The sequence below is a fragment of the Oncorhynchus mykiss genome, chromosome 10, assembly GCF_057628025.1.
Source record: "Oncorhynchus mykiss isolate SJ-2025 chromosome 10, ASM5762802v1, whole genome shotgun sequence".
NCBI lineage: Eukaryota > Metazoa > Chordata > Actinopteri > Salmoniformes > Salmonidae > Oncorhynchus > Oncorhynchus mykiss.
The window spans coordinates 42,875,545-42,893,186 of NC_143031.1; the positions used below are offsets into that span (position 1 = coordinate 42,875,545).

Genomic DNA, 17,642 nt, shown 5'->3' on the forward strand with positions numbered 1-17,642 from the left:
ACATAAATCCCATTATGATTTGTTTTATATTCATGCACTCAAAAACAAATGTATCAGTTTCAACATATCATTTTGCTTTTAGATTCGTCTTAGAACATGGACAAAACAACACTAGACAATCTTATTTCCAGCACGTTCCATGCTGCTCTGTACTTTTTAGACAGGTATTTTGTCTCTGGTGAGATAAGCTTTCTTTCAGCAAACAACTGAAAGTGACAGCAATCAAATGTATGGGACAATGCACTATGCAACCTGTATTATGTACCAGTATTGTTTATCAAAATCAAATCAATGTCTAAAGCCCTATTTACATCAGCAGACGTCACAAAGTGCTTATACAGAAACCCAGCCTAAAACCCCCAAAAGCAAGCAATGCAGATGTAGAAGCACCTTTTGCATTATGATCCACAGAGAATTGTGAGTGAGAAATACAGTACAACTTTTGTTTGACTTTTTTTTAAATCTACATCAAAACATCTGTATCTTAGGACCAGGTCTCCCAGGTTCTTGTGTTTTGCTCTTCACTATCTGGGTTTTCTCAGTTTTTTCCTATCTGCATGTGACATTTTCTCTGTTTTCTTTTCATCTAGTTGTGTGTTTTCTACTTTTTTTCTTATGGTTGTGTTCTCTGGTTGGGGCATTGACTTCTTGGACCTTCGTTTGAGTAGCACTCTGAAAAAGGTAGTAGAGCCAGCACATACATACCAGGGCATGCTGTAGGCCTCAGTACGCAGGTGGGCATCTCCTTCGTTCCTGATCACATACCCCACCCAGAAGGCATCACGCTCCAGGGCGTGGAGAAGCTGGTCCCGGTTTAGGGTGCAGAGTCTCTCCATGCTGCGCTGGTAAGAGGGGTTCTTCAGGATGTCTTGCAGCGCCTCCAGGAACTCCCATTCAGTGAGCATGGCTGCATCCAGCAACCGGGCCTCCCTGCTGGCTTTGCAAACGCACCAGGTTGTCCTGCTGGTCAAACAGCAGAGGCAGGCCCAGCACAGGGACACCTTGGTAAATGGCCTCATAGACACCGTTGGTGCCTCCATGGGCCACAAATGCACGGGTCTTTGGGTGGCCCAGAAGGTCATTCTGGAGGAGCCGTCCAGCAGCAGGGTGTTGTTCCCTAGAGAGGACAGTTTTTCTCCAATGAACCTCCCCACCACCTCCTGTGGCAGTTGGGCGAAGGCGGCAGCGACAGCCTCAGTCACCTCCTTAGGCTGGAGCAGAGATGAGGGTTCCCAGGGACAACCCAACTACACCCTGCTCCCCAGAGCTCTGCATGAACCCCCTTATGTAGACCACATTAGGCATACTGGGCCACAGAAACTGAAACACAAGTTCACCCTCATCAGCCACACATCACCTGACTGCTGCATGGGCAGCAGGTCACTCCCTCGGGGGAATATTGATCCAGTATGTCACTGTAAATGGGTTGGAACAGCAGGAGGAGGTTGATGATGTAATGTAGGAGGTTCTGTGATCTCTGGAGGAGACCCATGTTGTCAGTGAGCCCAGAGCCTGGTACAGGCACATACGAGATAGGAGAGGAGGCTTTGTAGAAATGGTCCTCTCCAAAGCTCATTCAGTACACATTGTAGAGCATGGTTGAAGAAATTCGCTAAGATGAAACCAGCATGCATGCCAAGGTCTGTGAGCATGAGGTCAAAGCTTGAGTCCTTGAGCTGTGCCATCAGGGCCCGGAGAGCATGGTTATGGTGGCGCTGTCAGCAGCTCTCTGATCTGGATCAGGCCTGTGTCCCTCCAGGACATTACGCACAGCCTGCTCAAAAAGGTCGAACTCTGTATCCTCCGGCTTCACCGTGACTGAGGTGTAGTGGGGTGAGGTCTCCCTGACAAAACCAGCTGTCAGCCTGTCGTATGACGGTCATCTGTTGGCCCCGCCCATTGAGTTCCTTCACCAGCACCTCCATGTTGACCCAGTGGCTACCATCCATAGGGAACACCAGGATCCTGCTGCCATGGCAACTAGGGGCTGGTGTGAGAAGGAGGAGCAACAACGATAGGAGGAGCCAGACAAAGATGGGCAGGACCAGGGCTTTCAGCACACGTTCAGACATTTCTTTCACCTGAATAGAAACAGTATCGTAGTCATGGGAAATGGAAATAATTTACAGAAAAGTGTATTTATTTTTAATAGCAAAAAAAATCATGCAATGTTTAACAGTAGTACAAGTACAGTATTTTATGGTGTATAATATATATTTGGAAGGTTGGAATGAATTGTAAATAAACTTTCAATGTTTTATATCATTCTTACAAATGAATGGTTACATTCTGTATGTTGATTTTGATTGCTGTGTTGTTGAGGTTTTTCTAGCTAGGACAGACTTGCGGGTGGCACACAGATGTGCACCTGAAAAGCAACCAACCAAGTAGGGCCCATGAGCTCCAGTAAAGGCAGACAGGTAGTCTATCTAAACTCTCTAAGGTGGAGTAGGCAAAGCAAGGACAACACCAGAAACCATAGCAACCTACACAAACAGTCAGACACACCTCATCAACAGAGAGAGCAACAACAATACCACTCTTTTGAGACACAAATAGTTTTGTAACTCTTACTACAAGGAGTAAAAACAGTCATAGCCTGATTGTGTCTGTTATTCATCAGTGTTGCAGTGGTGGCTTTGTGAAGGATACTCAGGGGGGCTGATGGGATATGATTTCCAATGGATACTCACAGGAAGGAATGTCCAGACAGCAGTCGAAGAGGCCAGTATTCCAGCCCTTCAGAGAAGGTGCTGCCACCTGCTGATGGACTATGATATTTGCTGCATGGTGATCAGACCTGCCTGCAGACACAATGACACAGAAGACAACACTCTTAATAGTCCTTTTCTTGTGGGGGAAAATATGTCTTGTAATAACACAGAAGTAGCGACATACAACAGACTTTACATATGATGCATATTGTTGGCTTTTTACTCGTGACCCAATGATTTTGTTTTTGTTTACATAGCATCAGCATGGTTGAGGGAACAAAAATGGATGGGGTTGGAATGCTGTTAACAAGCCTAAACCACCTAAAAGTAACATTAAAGCTAAATAGAGTAGCAGCATCAGGACGCCTTCAATATTTTCAAAATAAGTATTGTTTTAATTGTTGTGCTGATATTGAGTTGTATGTTCACATGATATTGCCTCAACATGCCTCAGCAGTATGCTTCCTCAGGCTCTAAATGTCAACTTTGTATTGTTCTCTGAGCTCTAGCAGGACATACCTGGCATCTTGTGGGTTGGTTTGGCTTTTTAAAATATTTTTTCAGCGTCAAGTTCAAGCCTAATTATTGGCTGCGCTGTAAATCATTCAAGGTGAGTTCCACTTCTTTTTGAACTTCACCTAACATTTGTGTTGCATGTAATTCACATTTGACCAACACTTTTTCTGAGTCAATGAAACAAGTTGGGAAATAGCAAGTGATAGACAGATGACTGATAAAAAATAAATACAAAATACAAGTGAATTACTGTTCTACTAATAGAATCCACTTCCTTTCTAACTTCAGTCATGGTCCAATCATGGACCAGATGGAGGGTTCTGTCAAATCTATCCAACCAGATAAACAGGTGCAAAAATATCACTAATAATGAGAACTTAATCCCCATTCTTGCTCTTTGGTTAAAAGCATCATATTTCAACTGATATCTATGTTTTGAATTGTAAATGTTCCTTAACAAGTAAATTGAATAAAATAAAGTAGTTGCTGAAAGGCACAATGGGCAATATGTTTATTAAACTCATGTATCTTAAGCCAACATAGCATTTTAAATTGCGAGTCTTGGTAAAATAAACTTGTTCTGTGAGTAACTAGTTGCTAAATCCTATTTAGTTCGCACCCCTCAGAGTTTTTTGTTTTTACAGTGTACAGAAGTAAACTCATAAAAATGTTGCCAGGAATGTATAGCAGCGTGACACAATTGTGGCTTCCTGTTTACTCATTCACAGTCCAGCTGTAACCTTGTAGAGATATGACCAAATCTTCCACAAAATAACTGCACCCTTTTTACACTATTATCAATTATTTATAGATTTTATTACAAAGAAACATTTTTGGATCTATACCAAGCTAGCACATTCGGTTCCTTGGAAGTTGTGGGAACGTGTGTTTTTGGTTTCACATTGCTTGTGGGAACGAAGCCATAAGCTTCCTGACTGGTAAAACTGAATTTATATTTTTAAAAAAAATCTGAGAACAGAAGTGAACATTTTGACTGTTCTGGGAACAATTATTTTTTAGGTTGAATGGAGGTTCTGAGAATGTTTTACTCTTGTTACTTGAAAGGTTACTGGGAGGTTTTTATTAGCACTCAGAGAAATTCAATTATGGGTTATGTGGAGGTTAAAACCTTCACTGAATGTTTCAATAACACTTTAAATAACACTGCTAGCTTATTTTGGGTTCACTTTTTTGAAAACCAAGCACAGATAGGACACATGGAAATGCATTTCCTTAGGCATTAATCATGTGAACACATTTCTTTTTTATTGTGACACAGCATCAGTGAGATTCAAACCTATGATGTTCTGGTCTCTATCAATTGAATTAGTACACTGTGGCACCAGGATTAGTTGATGCTGAGAACGGAACACATATGTTTTTAAATAGCATTCTTAGAACATTCTCGGAACGCTCGTTAAGTTTTCTTCACCATCTGAGAATGGAATTTAAAGCTTATTGATGTTTATGTGCGCACTTCTATTTTGTAGAACACTCCCCGAATATTGCTATGAACTGACATAAAAGAGAACCATACATTCTCTGAACGTTCTGAGAACGTTCCCAGGATTTAGTAAAAATATGACAATAAATTGAACCACATGGGAACTTGTGTGGATTGTGCTAAGAAAATGTCAGTACTTACACAGAACACTCCACACACGTTCCCATGTGGTTCTACTTAAGAACGTTGTTTCTTAAAGTTCTCTGAACAATTTGAGAACATGACTTTTAATGGAACCATGAAGAAGCCTGTAGGAAACGTTATGCTGAAGTCCTGAAATTCCCACAGAACAATGTTGTTGTTTAAAGTTCTCTGAACAATTTGAGAACATGACTTTAGGAGAATATTCCATCAACGTGGTTGCCATGTCGCTTGCAATGTTCTCAGAATATAAGATCATGTTCTAGACACGTTTCGTGAGAACATTGCAAAGAACATTCATGTTTCCAGTTTTCTGAGGGTTAGAAGAATTTTCCATCAACGTCCCACCAAACATGGTTGAGGTTTTTGCTTCCATACATCCTAACTAATAGAAAACTGGACACTCAAACATCTGGGGAACATTACGGGTTACGGGTTACATTACAAATACATTCTCTCTCCCTGGAATTGTTAGCTGGGATGACAGGAGACGAATTTGACTTAGTCATGAAGCACAATACAATATGTCTGGAATAACTGCAGGTATATATGTCTGGAATAACTGCAGGTATATATGTCTGGAATAACTGCAGGTATAAATGTCTGGAATAACTGCAGGTGTGCAAGCTACTTAACAGAAAGCTCACACAAAAGCTGCAAAACCTGAATGAGGGCCTTTCGTTTTGATTAACGGAAAACAAAAGTGTTACAACTGGAATTAGGTTGGTGCTTTGAGTATAAATGTAGAGAAAGTGCGTTTACAAATAAAGTTCAGATCAGTTCAGATCTGTTTAAACTGAGATAAATTCAAATGTAGTTTGATTGAGAGGGCATTGTGGCAGTGGAGATTAACAGCAGACTGGGCCAATGACGGATATATACAGTATGCCTTGACTCAAGCAGCATTCACACTATGCCTATCTGCCCGCCACTGGGAACAGACGTCAATTCAATGACTATATCACGTTGGTTCAATGTAATTTCATTGAAATGACGTGGAAACAACATTGATTCAACCAGTGTGTGCCCAGTGGGAATCATCTGAGGGGCCAATGTGCTGCTCTGGTCATTGGATTACTACTGTTGTTTTCATAGTAGTAGTAGACTACCTGTAGGTTATCTGCCACCATGAATGTCTGGATGACAGATTAAGTTATTTCTCCATGAAAAGGATCATTCACATGATGCAACAGGAAATACAGAAAGGATCAGTTTTAACAAGGCCAAAAGACGGAACCAAGGCCGGCTTGAAAATACTATGCAAATGAGAGGGTTGAGTTGAGTAACATAATGACATAGCCAAGATGAATACCAACTCCAAGGCAATGGAGAGAAACATACATTTTAGAGAGGTGGAGAAACAATTTGTTTTACGCCTCTAAGGTGTTATGCAATCATTGTCACAAAATGGCCCCCCTGGACAGTCAGAACAGACATCTTCCTGCAGATACAGACATACATACCTACAGTTGAAGTTAGAAGTGTACATACACCTTAGCCAAATACATTTAAACTCAGTTTTTCACAATTCCTGACATTTAATCCTGGTAAAGATTCCCTGTCTTTAAGAATGTGAAATGTCAGAATAATAGTAGAGAGAATGATTTATTTCAGCTTTTATTTCTTTCATCACATTCCCAGTGGGTCAGAAGTTTACATACACTCAATTAGTATTTGGTAGCATTGCCTTTAAATTGTTTAATTTGTGTCAAATGTTTCAGGTAGCCTTCCACAAGCTTCCCACAATAATTTGGGTGAATTTTGGCCCATTCCTCCTGGCAGAGCTGGGGTAACTGAGTCAGGCATTTGGAAATTGCTCCCAAGGATGAACCAGACTTGTGGAGGTCTACAATTTATTTTCTGAGGTCTTGGCTAATTTCTTTTGACTTTCCAATGATGTCAAGCAAAGAGGCACTGAGTTTGAACGTGGGCCTTGAAATACATCAACAGGTACACCTCCGATTGACTAAAAAGGATGTAAATTACCATATCAGTAGCTTCTAAGGCCATGACATCATTTTCTGGAATTTTCCAAGCTGTTTAAAACTTGTTTTTCAACCACTCCACAAATTTCTTAGTTTTGACAAGTCGGTTAGGACATCTACTTTGTGCATGACACAAGTCATTTTTCCAACAATTGTTTACAGACAGATTATTGCACTTATAATTCACTGTATCACAATTCCAGTGGGTCAGAAGTGTACATACACTAAGTTGACTGCACCTTTAATGACTCCAACCTAAGTGTATGTAAACTTCCGACTTCAACTGTATGTATCAGCATGGGTTACTTACACAGTGGCACTCCACTCTAATACTTAAGTTAATCATGAAAATATGCAGCCTAACAGCAGGAAGGAGAGACAAACACATTGATATTTAAGTCTGACTGACTTAATGAGAAACTGACTGACAGGCAGAGACAGTCATTACTGAGCTGCAAACAGAGAGACTGATATACTGTACACAGACATAGCTGACACACAGGGGTTCAACCTAAATTAATGTGATTTGTTTCATACTGATCTACACAACCTTCTCCACATATATATATATATATATATATATATATATACACACTACCTTTCAAACGTTTGGACACACCTTCTCATTCAAGGGTTTTCCTTTATTTTGACATTATTATGATTTCTATAATTTAGGGTTTAGGCATATAGCCTGCAGTTATTCCAGTTGTGTTATCCAGCTAGCGTTATACTAATAATGGGGCTTGCTAACACTAACAAGCTAGCTAGTGTTTACATTGAAAATTAACAACTCTTAATACTAGTGTTGACACAAGTAGCTAGCTAGCTAGCTAATGTTAACATGCTGGGTGTGTCTTATGTAACACCCTTGCGTAAAGATACCCTGAGAACAAGGTTCAGGGAAGATAAGACCATTGAGCCCAGTTAGCTAACCTAGCTAGCTAGCTAATGTTAGCGGTCAAGGCATAGAAAGTATATTCTGTATGTTAAAGACATGCTCCAGAATTTAGTTCATACATGCGTAATCTATGAGCAGAATGACTGTTTTACCTCAATTAGCCACAAAATCCCTAGTTTGAAAGTGACTGTTTATTGGAAACTGTGTGGCGCCATTTTCCCCCACATGGGACAGCCCCTAGCAATTTGAGTTCCAGCCAATGAGATTCAGCCCCTCGACATTTGAGTGACAGCTAGCAAGATGCACATACAGCAGAGCGAGAGAGAGCAATGATGTGGTGCACACATGTGATGTGGTACGCAATTTTGGGGACCACTTTTGGCTCATGAGCACTACTTTCAGAACTACAACCTCTTTAACTAAGTTAACTAGCTAGCCTAGTTGGTAGGCCTACCAAAAAGAGCAGCTAATGTTTGCTAGCTAGCTTGGGTATTATGCTTAACATAAGTAGTTCGCTAGCTAGCTATTGTTAGTTAGCTAGCCAACACCAGACTAGATAGCTGGCAAACGCTAGCTAACTACCTATAGGCTAAATCATTCAGCACAATTTCTGTATTCGAAAAGCCAAACAAATTGCATCTCTCTTTGTGGACATTTGTGTCTCCTTTACAACACTCTCTTTCATATTAATCTCATGTCTGGATTTTGCACACTGTCACTATGCACTATCAACATAAATTGTGGGCACGTCATCGTTATTTTGAGCACGTTGCAAAGATGAGCAGATCGTGGCGTGATACCTTATTTCCTGGGATAAATATATAAGTGCACCAATGCATCCCATCCAAGAGTGAGAATGTTCCTCAACCGTGAAACCCTTGCAAGGTTCCATGATGAAATAAGAGGTTGTCTTATGACCATTTTAAGTAAATTTATAACCCGTTATTCAACCAAGCTTAATAGGCTCACAATTTGTCAAGCACTGAATGACTATCTCACAATTTTAGTCATACCTGTTTACTAACGTGTTAAATATTTTTGAATTACGCTTAACCCAATGAGTCCCACCTTATTGCCGGTGCGTTTTGGACTTATAACTCCTTTTAAACATTGTATGGTTGAGCTACAGACTTCTGGGTTGAACAATTGGATGTGTTTATCCCTTCCGCATCCATAGATACCATTAGTCTGTGATTAACGAGGGTAGAGCTGCGTTTGGGAGACAAGGGCAGAATCCGAAGGAGACCGAATGGTTTGAGCTACAAACTCTGGCGAACATGCACATGTAACAAGCTCACATAGTTGCTGTCACGAACTCCAAACTCCAGACAGTTCTCACTGACTGGTTGGATATTCATTTCCCAGTGGGCAAATCATTTCTGTACTTACAGCATTCATATACATTTACTTTATCAGGTTTTTGCTTTATTTTTTTAAACTTTATTTTTGTACATTATTTTATTTTAATTTTAATTTTATCTGTCAATAAAACTAATGAATGCAACTGTTTATGTCAAAATGTTTTGTGTTCTACTTGTAGCCCTGGTTGTCCTGAAAAGAAAAGGGTAAAGCCATAGCTGCAGGAAGATGTTTTGAGTAGAGGGTGCTGAGTGCAGGAAGATGTTTTGAGTAGAGGGTGCTGAGTGCAGGAAGATGTTTTGAGTAGAGGGTGCTGAGTGCAGGAAGATGTTTTGAGTAGAGGGTGCTGAGTGCAGGAAGATGTTTTGAGTAGAGGGTGCTGAGTGCAGGAAGATGTTTTGAGTAGAGGATGCTGAGTGCAGGAAGATGTTTTGAGTAGAGGGTGCTGAGTGCAGGAAGATGTTTTGAGTAGAGGGTGCTGAGTGCAGGAAGATGTTTTGAGTAGAGGGTGCAGAGTGCAGGAAGATGTTTTGAGTAGAGGATGCTGAGTGCAGGAAGATGTTTTGAGTAGAGGGTGCTGAGTGCAGGAAGATGTTTTGAGTAGAAGGTGCTGAGTGCAGGAAGATGTTTTGAGTAGAGGGTGCTGAGTGCAGGAAGATGTTTTGAGTAGAGGATGCTGAGTGCAGGAAGATGTTTTGAGTAGAAGGTGCTGAGTGCAGGAAGATGTTTTGAGTAGAGGGTGCTGAGTGCAGGAAGATGTTTTGAGTAGAGGGTGCTGAGTGCAGGAAGATGTTTTGAGTAGAGGGTGCTGAGTGCAGGGGGGAAAATCCTCTTTATAATTAAGTAGTTGCAGGCTAACAATGAAATACAATTTCTAATGTGATAAGTAGCCTAAGCATAGGACAAAATTCGGTAACAGTATCACTGCAGCCTAAAGCAAAGTGAAATAAATTTGCCAAAATGATATACAGTGACTTGCGAAAGTATTCGGCCCCCTTGAACTTTGCGACCTTTTGCCACATTTCAGGCTTCAAACATAAAGATATAAAACTGTATTTTTTTGTGAAGAATCAACAACAAGTGGGACACAATCATGAAGTGGAACGACATTTATTGGATATTTCAAACTTTTTTAACAAATCAAAAACTGAAAAATTGGGCGTGCAAAATTATTCAGCCCCTTTACTTTCAGTGCAGCAAACTCTCTCCAGAAGTTCAGTGAGGATCTCTGAATGATCCAATGTTGACCTAAATGACTAATGATGATAAATACAATCCACCTGTGTGTAATCAAGTCTCCGTATAAATGCACCTGCACTGTGATAGTCTCAGAGGTCCGTTAAAAGCACAGAGAGCATGAAGAACAAGGAACACACCAGGCAGGTCCGAGATACTGTTGTGAAGAAGTTTAAAGCCGGATTTGGATACAAAAAGATTTCCCAAGCTTTAAACTTCCCAAGGAGCACTGTGCAAGCGATAATATTGAAATGGAAGGAGTATCAGACCACTGCAAATCTACCAAGATCTGGCCGCCCTCTAAACTTTCAGCTCACACAAGGAGAAGACTGATCAGAGATGCAGCCAAGAGGCCCATGATCACTCTGGATGAACTGCAGAGATCTACAGCTGAGGTGGGAGACTCTGTCCATAGGACAACAATCAGTCGTATATTGCACAAATCTGGCCTTTATGGAAGAGTGGCATGAAGAAAGCCATTTCTTAAAGATATCCACAAAAAGTGTTGTTTAATGTTTGCCACAAGCCACCTGGGAGACACACCAAACATGTGGAAGAAGGTGCTCTGGTCAGATGAAACCAAAATTGAACTTTTTGGCAACAATGCAAAACGTTATGTTTGGCGTAAAAGCAACACAGCTCATCACACTGAACACACCATCCCCACTGTCAAACATGCTGGTGGCAGCATCATGGTTTGGGCCTGCTTTTCTTCAGCAGGGAGAGGGAAGATGGTTAAAATTGATGGGAAGATGGATGGAGCCAAATACAGGACCATTCTGGAAGAAAACCTGATGGAGTCTGCAAAAGACCTGAGACTGGGACGGAGATTTGTCTTCCAACAAGACAATGATCCAAAACATAAAGCAAAATCTACAATGGAATGGTTCAAAAATAAACATATCCAGGTGTTAGAATGGCCAAGTCAAAGTCCAGACCTGAATCCAATCGAGAATCTGTGGAAAGAACTGAAAACTGCTGTTCACAAATGCTCTCCATCCAACCTCACTGAGCTCGAGCTGTTTTGCAAGGAGGAATGGGAAAAAATGTCAGTCTCTCGATGTGCAAAACTGATAGAGACATACACCAAGCGACTTACAGCTGTAACCGCAGCAAAAGGTGGCGCTACAAAGTATTAACTTAAGGGGTCTGAATAATTTTGCACGCCCAATTTTTCAGTTTTTGATTTGTTAAAAAAGTTTGAAATATCCAAGAAATGTCGTTCCACTTCATGATTGTGTCCCACTTGTTGTTGATTCTTCACAAAAAAATACAGTTTTATATCTTTATGTTTGAAGCCTGAAATGTAGCAAAAGGTCGCAAAGTTCAAGGGGGCCGAATACTTTCGCAAGGCACTGTAGGCTTAATTACTCTATACAGAAATAAATAATAATTCAAAGTACTTTTCCAGACAGCATGATTTCCACCGCTTCTTTTAAAGCGGTGGAATGTTTCAAGCCTATATGCCTAGTTGGGAAGCCAACAATTTGAAGCTGTCAGTGAAATGCAATGCATCTAATATATGTGTGAAGATAATGTGTCTTGAGTATATTTTGAAATGGTACTTGAACTCCGTGAAGTTTTTATTTGGGCTGCAATTTCTGAGGCTGGTAACTCGAATGAACTTATCCTCTGCAGCAGAGGTTACTCTGGGTCTTCCATTCCTGTGGCGGTCCTCATGAGAGCCAGTTTCATCATAGCTCTTGATGGTTTTTGCGACTGCACTTGAAGAAACTTTCAAAGTTCTTGAAATGTTCTGGATTGACTGACCTTCATGTCTTAAAGTATTGATGGACTGTCGTTTCTCTTTAATTGAGCTGTTCTTGCCATAATATGGACTTGGTCTTTTACCAAATAGGGCTATCTTCTGTATACCTCCCCTACCTTGACACAACACAGCTGATTGGCTCAAATGCATTAAGAAGGAAATAAATTCCAGTTAAATTAACTTTTAAGAAGGCACACCTGTTAATTGAAATGCATTCCAGGTGACTGCCTTATGAAGCTGGTTGAGAGAATGCCAAGAGTGTGCAAAGCTGTCATGAGGCAAAGGGTGGCTATTTGAAGAATCTCAAATAGAACATGTTTTATTTGTAACACTTTTTTGGTTACTACATGATTCCATGTGTGTTATTTCATAGTTTTGATGTAGTCACTATTATTCTACAATGTAGAAAATAGTAAAAATAAAGAAAAACCCTTGTGTTCTAAAACTTTTTACCGGTAGTGTTCACTGAGTGTACAAAACAGTAAGAGCACCTGCTCTTTCCACGACAGATTGTCCAGGTGAATCCAAGGGAAAGCTATGATCCCTTATTGATATCACTTGTTAAATCCACTTTAAATCAGTGTAGATGACAGGGAGGAGACAGGTTAAAGAAGGATTTTTAAGCCTTGAGACAATTGAGACATGGATTATGTCTGTGTGCCAGTCAGAGCGTGAATGAGTAAGACAAAAGATTCAAGTGCCTTTGAACGGGGTATGGTAGTTGGTGCTAGGCACACTAGTTTTTTCACACTTAACAGTTTCCTCTATGTATCAAGAATAGTCCACCACCCAAAGGGCATGCAGTCAACTTATTATTTATTAGGACAATGTTTTTTGTTTTGTACACAGTAATTGGGCCAAAGTGGGGGGGGGGTCCAACTCAATATTAGGAAGGTGTTTCTTTAATGTTTTCTGCACAGTAATTGGGCCGGACTCACACTCATTTGATTGATTTCATACAATATTGCACTTCACTAGCGATAGCAAACGTTAAGACAGATAGAAAGGGAGCCAGACAGGAGGAATAGAGATTAATGTGATTTAAAGAACCTGTATTTTCATCACGATGTTTTCTGTTTATTTGTTGGCTTTATGTATTTTGACTCAGTTGACAATGGAGGTTATAGGCCTACTGATACATTGGCCTAGCCTACTTCTTTAGCTGCCAATGGCTCTTGGTAAATCAATGTGTCCACATGGCAGAGGCTGGTGCTCTCGCATTAGTGGAATTTGAACTTAGCTTTCTCATTTTAATTCTGATTTTGTATTATTAATCACGATACAATGATTAAGAAAGTAAAAAGTTATTGAAATTAAACTATTCCACAAAAAATGGCTCGCAGGTTGGTAGAAATTGTAGGATGCATTTTCTCTCTTCCCCAAACTTGAAACTCTCATGCTGCCTAGGAATACGTTGTTATGAAATAGTGCACTTTTCTTTGTAGGCTGTTACGTTCCCTAGCAAGAAACCAAAAGATGTCGCTCGAACAGAAGGGGAAACTAACAGAGTCACTAACAACCAAAACGAAACAGGAGGGGTTCTGAAAGACACTCGATGGTGTCCACTGAAAGTTGACGAGCAACAACAACTGTAACCCAACTGTAAGACACCCACCATGAACGCCCACTAAATTTGCCCAAGTAGAGGCAAACAAAATTAAAACCCACACAATTTAAAGACAGGAAGCAAACAAAAAAGGAGAGCAAAATGAAAACAGAGATTTTAGAAATCAAATAGGTAGAGCCATCCACTCTTAAATATCACCTGTGCAAGTACAGCTGAAACACCTTCTGACTAACGAGATGACAAGCTAGCACAGATGTAATACATATTGACTAATGAGGTGATGCCAATCGGTGTGCCCAAGGTGCTAATGTTCAACCTCTAAATATAAATGGTTAAACCAAAGCCTGTAACAAGGCCTACTGCAAAATTACAACGAGAGAGAGATAATGAGAAGGGTGTTGTAACTAAGATTGTGCCTATTGAAACTCGGCTTATCCATCGCGGCGATCCATCACGGAGAAAAGCGCTCACCTCAATCCAGCACCAACGGATGGATGGAGATAAGAGAAGAGGGAGAGGGAGAGAGATGGAGAAAGAGATATCTGACTTAACTCAAACTAAACTGTGTTTCGTACCGTCTCGCTCTACACAAAATACATATATGAAGATATTCAAACAAACAGAGATGAACAGAGATAACAGGAAGGAAAAATGTTAGCATTTGTAAATATATTTATTTTATATATATATTTTATAGAATAAAACATTTATAATATATGTCCTTATTGGGGGCATAATAGTTCATAGAATGACGTATATACATCATTTTAAGCATGCATAAATATTGTTTTAATATACACTGTTTACAATGACTTCTTGTCAAACAATCTGACAATTCGGGCATGTAGGAATAAATATACATTCTATAAACACAGAAACATGACTCTGAAAAAGGTTATGGCTGTATTGGGATGACTACGGTGATATTGAGGTTATGGTAACATGTTGGTCATCCGTTCCTACTTCCTAGCACTGACCAGGACAATGGGGATGATGCGGCTCTTCATCTCTCTGGACATCTGGCACCAGACACAGCAGTTGCAGCAGGTGGCGTTCACACAGTCGTTATAGATAGTGCCCTGGAGACACAGTCAGCAAATTTACAACAATGGTCATATAGCAGACATTGGAATGGCCAAGCACCAGAAAAGAGAAGGGAAAATGATCACTAACTATTAAAGCTATGAATATCACAGTGCACTAGGTAGGTGGTTGGTGGTGTATAATAATGTACTTTTCAGTTCGGTAATGTAATGTTTTTTTCCAGAAGCAGCCAACTCTTAATGTACTTACTTTGATGCCGTAGCGCTGGCGCATGGACACCCTCATGGACATTGTGACGGGTGGGATGATGCCGAAGATGTCCAGCAGAGGGAGACAACGACACTGTCCGTACTCCCTTGTATGTACAGTGCCTTGCGAAAGTATTCGGCCCCCTTGAACTTTGCGACCTTTTGCCACATTTCAGGCTTCAAACATAAAGATATAAAACTGTATTTTTTTGTGAAGAATCAACAACAAGTGGGACACAATCATGAAGTGGAAGGACATTTATTGGATATTTCAAACTTTTTTAACAAATCAAAAACTGAAAAATTGGGCGTGCAGAATTATTCAGCCCCTTTACTTTCAGTGCAGCAAACTCTCTCCAGAAGTTCAGTGAGGATCTCTGAATGATCCAATGTTGACCTAAATGACTAATGATGATAAATACAATCCACCTGTGTGTAATCAAGTCTCCATATAAATGCACCTGCACTGTGATAGTCTCAGAGGTCCGTTAAAAGCGCAGAGAGCATCATGAAGAACAAGAAACACACCAGGCAGGTCCGAGATACTGTTGTGAAGAAGTTTAAAGCCGGATTTTGATACAAAAAGATTTCCCAAGCTTTAAACATCCCAAGGAGCACTGTGCAAGCGATAATATTGAAATGGAAGGAGTATCAGACCACTGCAAATCTACCAAGACCTGGCCGTCCCTCTAAACTTTCAGCTCATACAAGGAGAAGACTGATCAGAGATGCAGCCAAGAGGCCCATGATCACTCTGGATGAACTGCAGAGATCTACAGCTGAGGTGGGAGACTCTGTCCATAGGACAACAATCAGTTGTATATTGCACAAATCTGGCCTTTATGGAAGAGTGGCAAGAAGAAAGCCATTTCTTAAAGATATCCATAAAAAGTGTCGTTTAAAGTTTGCCACAAGCCACCTGGGAGACACACCAAACATGTGGAAGAAGGTGCTCTGGTCAGATGAAACCAAAATTGAACTTTTTGGCAACAATGCAAAACGTTATGTTTGGCGTAAAAGCAACACAGCTGAACACACCATCCCCACTGTCAAACATGGTGGTGGCAGCATCATGGTTTGGGCCTGCTTTTCTTCAGCAGGGACAGGGAAGATGGTTAAAATTAATGGGAAGATGGATGGAGCCAAATACAGGACCATTCTGGAAGAAAACCTGATGGAGTCTGCAAAAGACCTGAGACTGGGACGGAGATTTGTCTTCCAACAAGACAATGATCCAAAACAAAAAGCAAAATCTACAATGGAATGGTTCAAAAATAAACATATCCAGGTGTTAGAATGGCCAAGTCAAAGTCCAGACCTGAATCCAATCGAGAATCTGTGGAAAGAACTGAAAACTGCTGTTCACAAATGCTCTCCATCCAACCTCACTGAGCTCGAGCTGTTTTGCAAGGAGGAATGGAAAAAATGTCAGTCTCTCGATGTGCAAAACTGATAGAGACATACCCCAAGCGACTTACAGCTGTAATCGCAGCAAAAGGTGGCGCTACAAAGTATTAACTTAAGGGGGCTGAATAATTTTGCACGCCCAATTTTTCAGTTTTTGATTTGTTAAAAAAGTTTGAAATATCCAATAAATGTCGTTCCACTTCATGATTGTGTCCCACTTGTTGTTGATTCTTCACAAAAAAATACAGTTTTATATCTTTATGTTTGAAGCCTGAAATGTGGCAAAAGGTCGCAAAGTTCAAGGGGGCCGAATACTTTCGCAAGGCACTGTATACAGGCATGGCAGGGACAACACCAGAATCCAAAACAGCCTGGCCAAAGTGAATGAAGCACCAATCGAGAAAACACAGTTACATAAACTATGAATTTTAATGATACGCGCACTAATACTCTTACATACAAATATACACAAACAAATGTGATCACACAAACACATGCGCACACACACACTAACAGTCTGCCATGTCATCGGTGCAGTCACAGATTCCGGAACTCCACTGGTCAGACTCTTTGGACTCCATGATGGGCAGAGGCTGATCGATGACGAATGAAGGCATGATGACTTCTTACCTACAAAGACAGAGATCAGAGGACATCTTCAATAAACCACTCATGGCTTTGGTTTGCTTTGAGAGACAGTTCTTAAGCTGTTCTCATCATTGTACAGAACTAATGTCAGTAATCAGACAATTCTTAATTCCCAAAAGATATCACATTCATTAATCATTCCATCAAACTTCAATCCCCAAAAATAATTCAAAAAGTGTCTGGTCCTCTGTTATTACCGAATGATTACAACATCCTTTTCCATCAGGAAAACATAATCAAATTAGATCTCAACCATAACTGATAAAACATGACTTGGATTAGAGAGTAAACTATGGAGCCAAAGAAATGATCTGAAACACAACTAGGATTCCTCTCCATATAACCTTATTGAATCTCACAAGTGCATTTTTATCTTAAAATGTTTATTGATAAAATATAATACATGTAAAAAATAAAAGTCCATTGATAGTCAAAGTCTGAACATCAAAAAGATGGCCACCTCTTACCTGTGAGAGAGAGAGCTTTGAGACTGAACCATTGATGACATCAGCTGAACTGACGTCTGACACAGGATTTTCTGAATAAGAGCTGTGGAAGAGTGGAGGAATATTTGACATGAAGTAATGTCTCAGATACATTCCTAGAA

General features: G+C 40.4%; 1 protein-coding gene and 1 pseudogene across 2 annotated transcripts; both read right to left on the reverse strand.

Annotated features, from left to right (window-relative positions):
- Window positions 1–389: 389 nt before the first annotated feature.
- LOC110533933 (UDP-glucuronosyltransferase 2A3-like) lies at window positions 390–8,022 on the reverse strand (annotated as a pseudogene). Its single transcript, XR_016484059.1, has 3 exons — window positions 7,911–8,022; window positions 2,694–2,804; window positions 390–2,081 (listed from the first exon to the last, which is right to left on the reverse strand). The product of XR_016484059.1 is annotated as a UDP-glucuronosyltransferase 2A3-like (transcript).
- Window positions 8,023–14,310: 6,288 nt separating this feature from the next.
- Window positions 14,311–17,586, reverse strand: LOC110534922 (cornifelin homolog B-like). The gene is made up of 5 exons (XM_036934573.2): window positions 17,503–17,586; window positions 16,902–17,017; window positions 16,723–16,758; window positions 14,982–15,103; window positions 14,311–14,767 (listed from the first exon to the last, which is right to left on the reverse strand). Exons 2-5 carry the CDS (start codon window positions 17,002–17,004, stop codon window positions 14,648–14,650), a joined length of 381 nt encoding a protein of 126 aa, XP_036790468.2. The 5' UTR covers window positions 17,005–17,017; window positions 17,503–17,586; the 3' UTR covers window positions 14,311–14,647.
- Window positions 17,587–17,642: the final 56 nt, after the last annotated feature.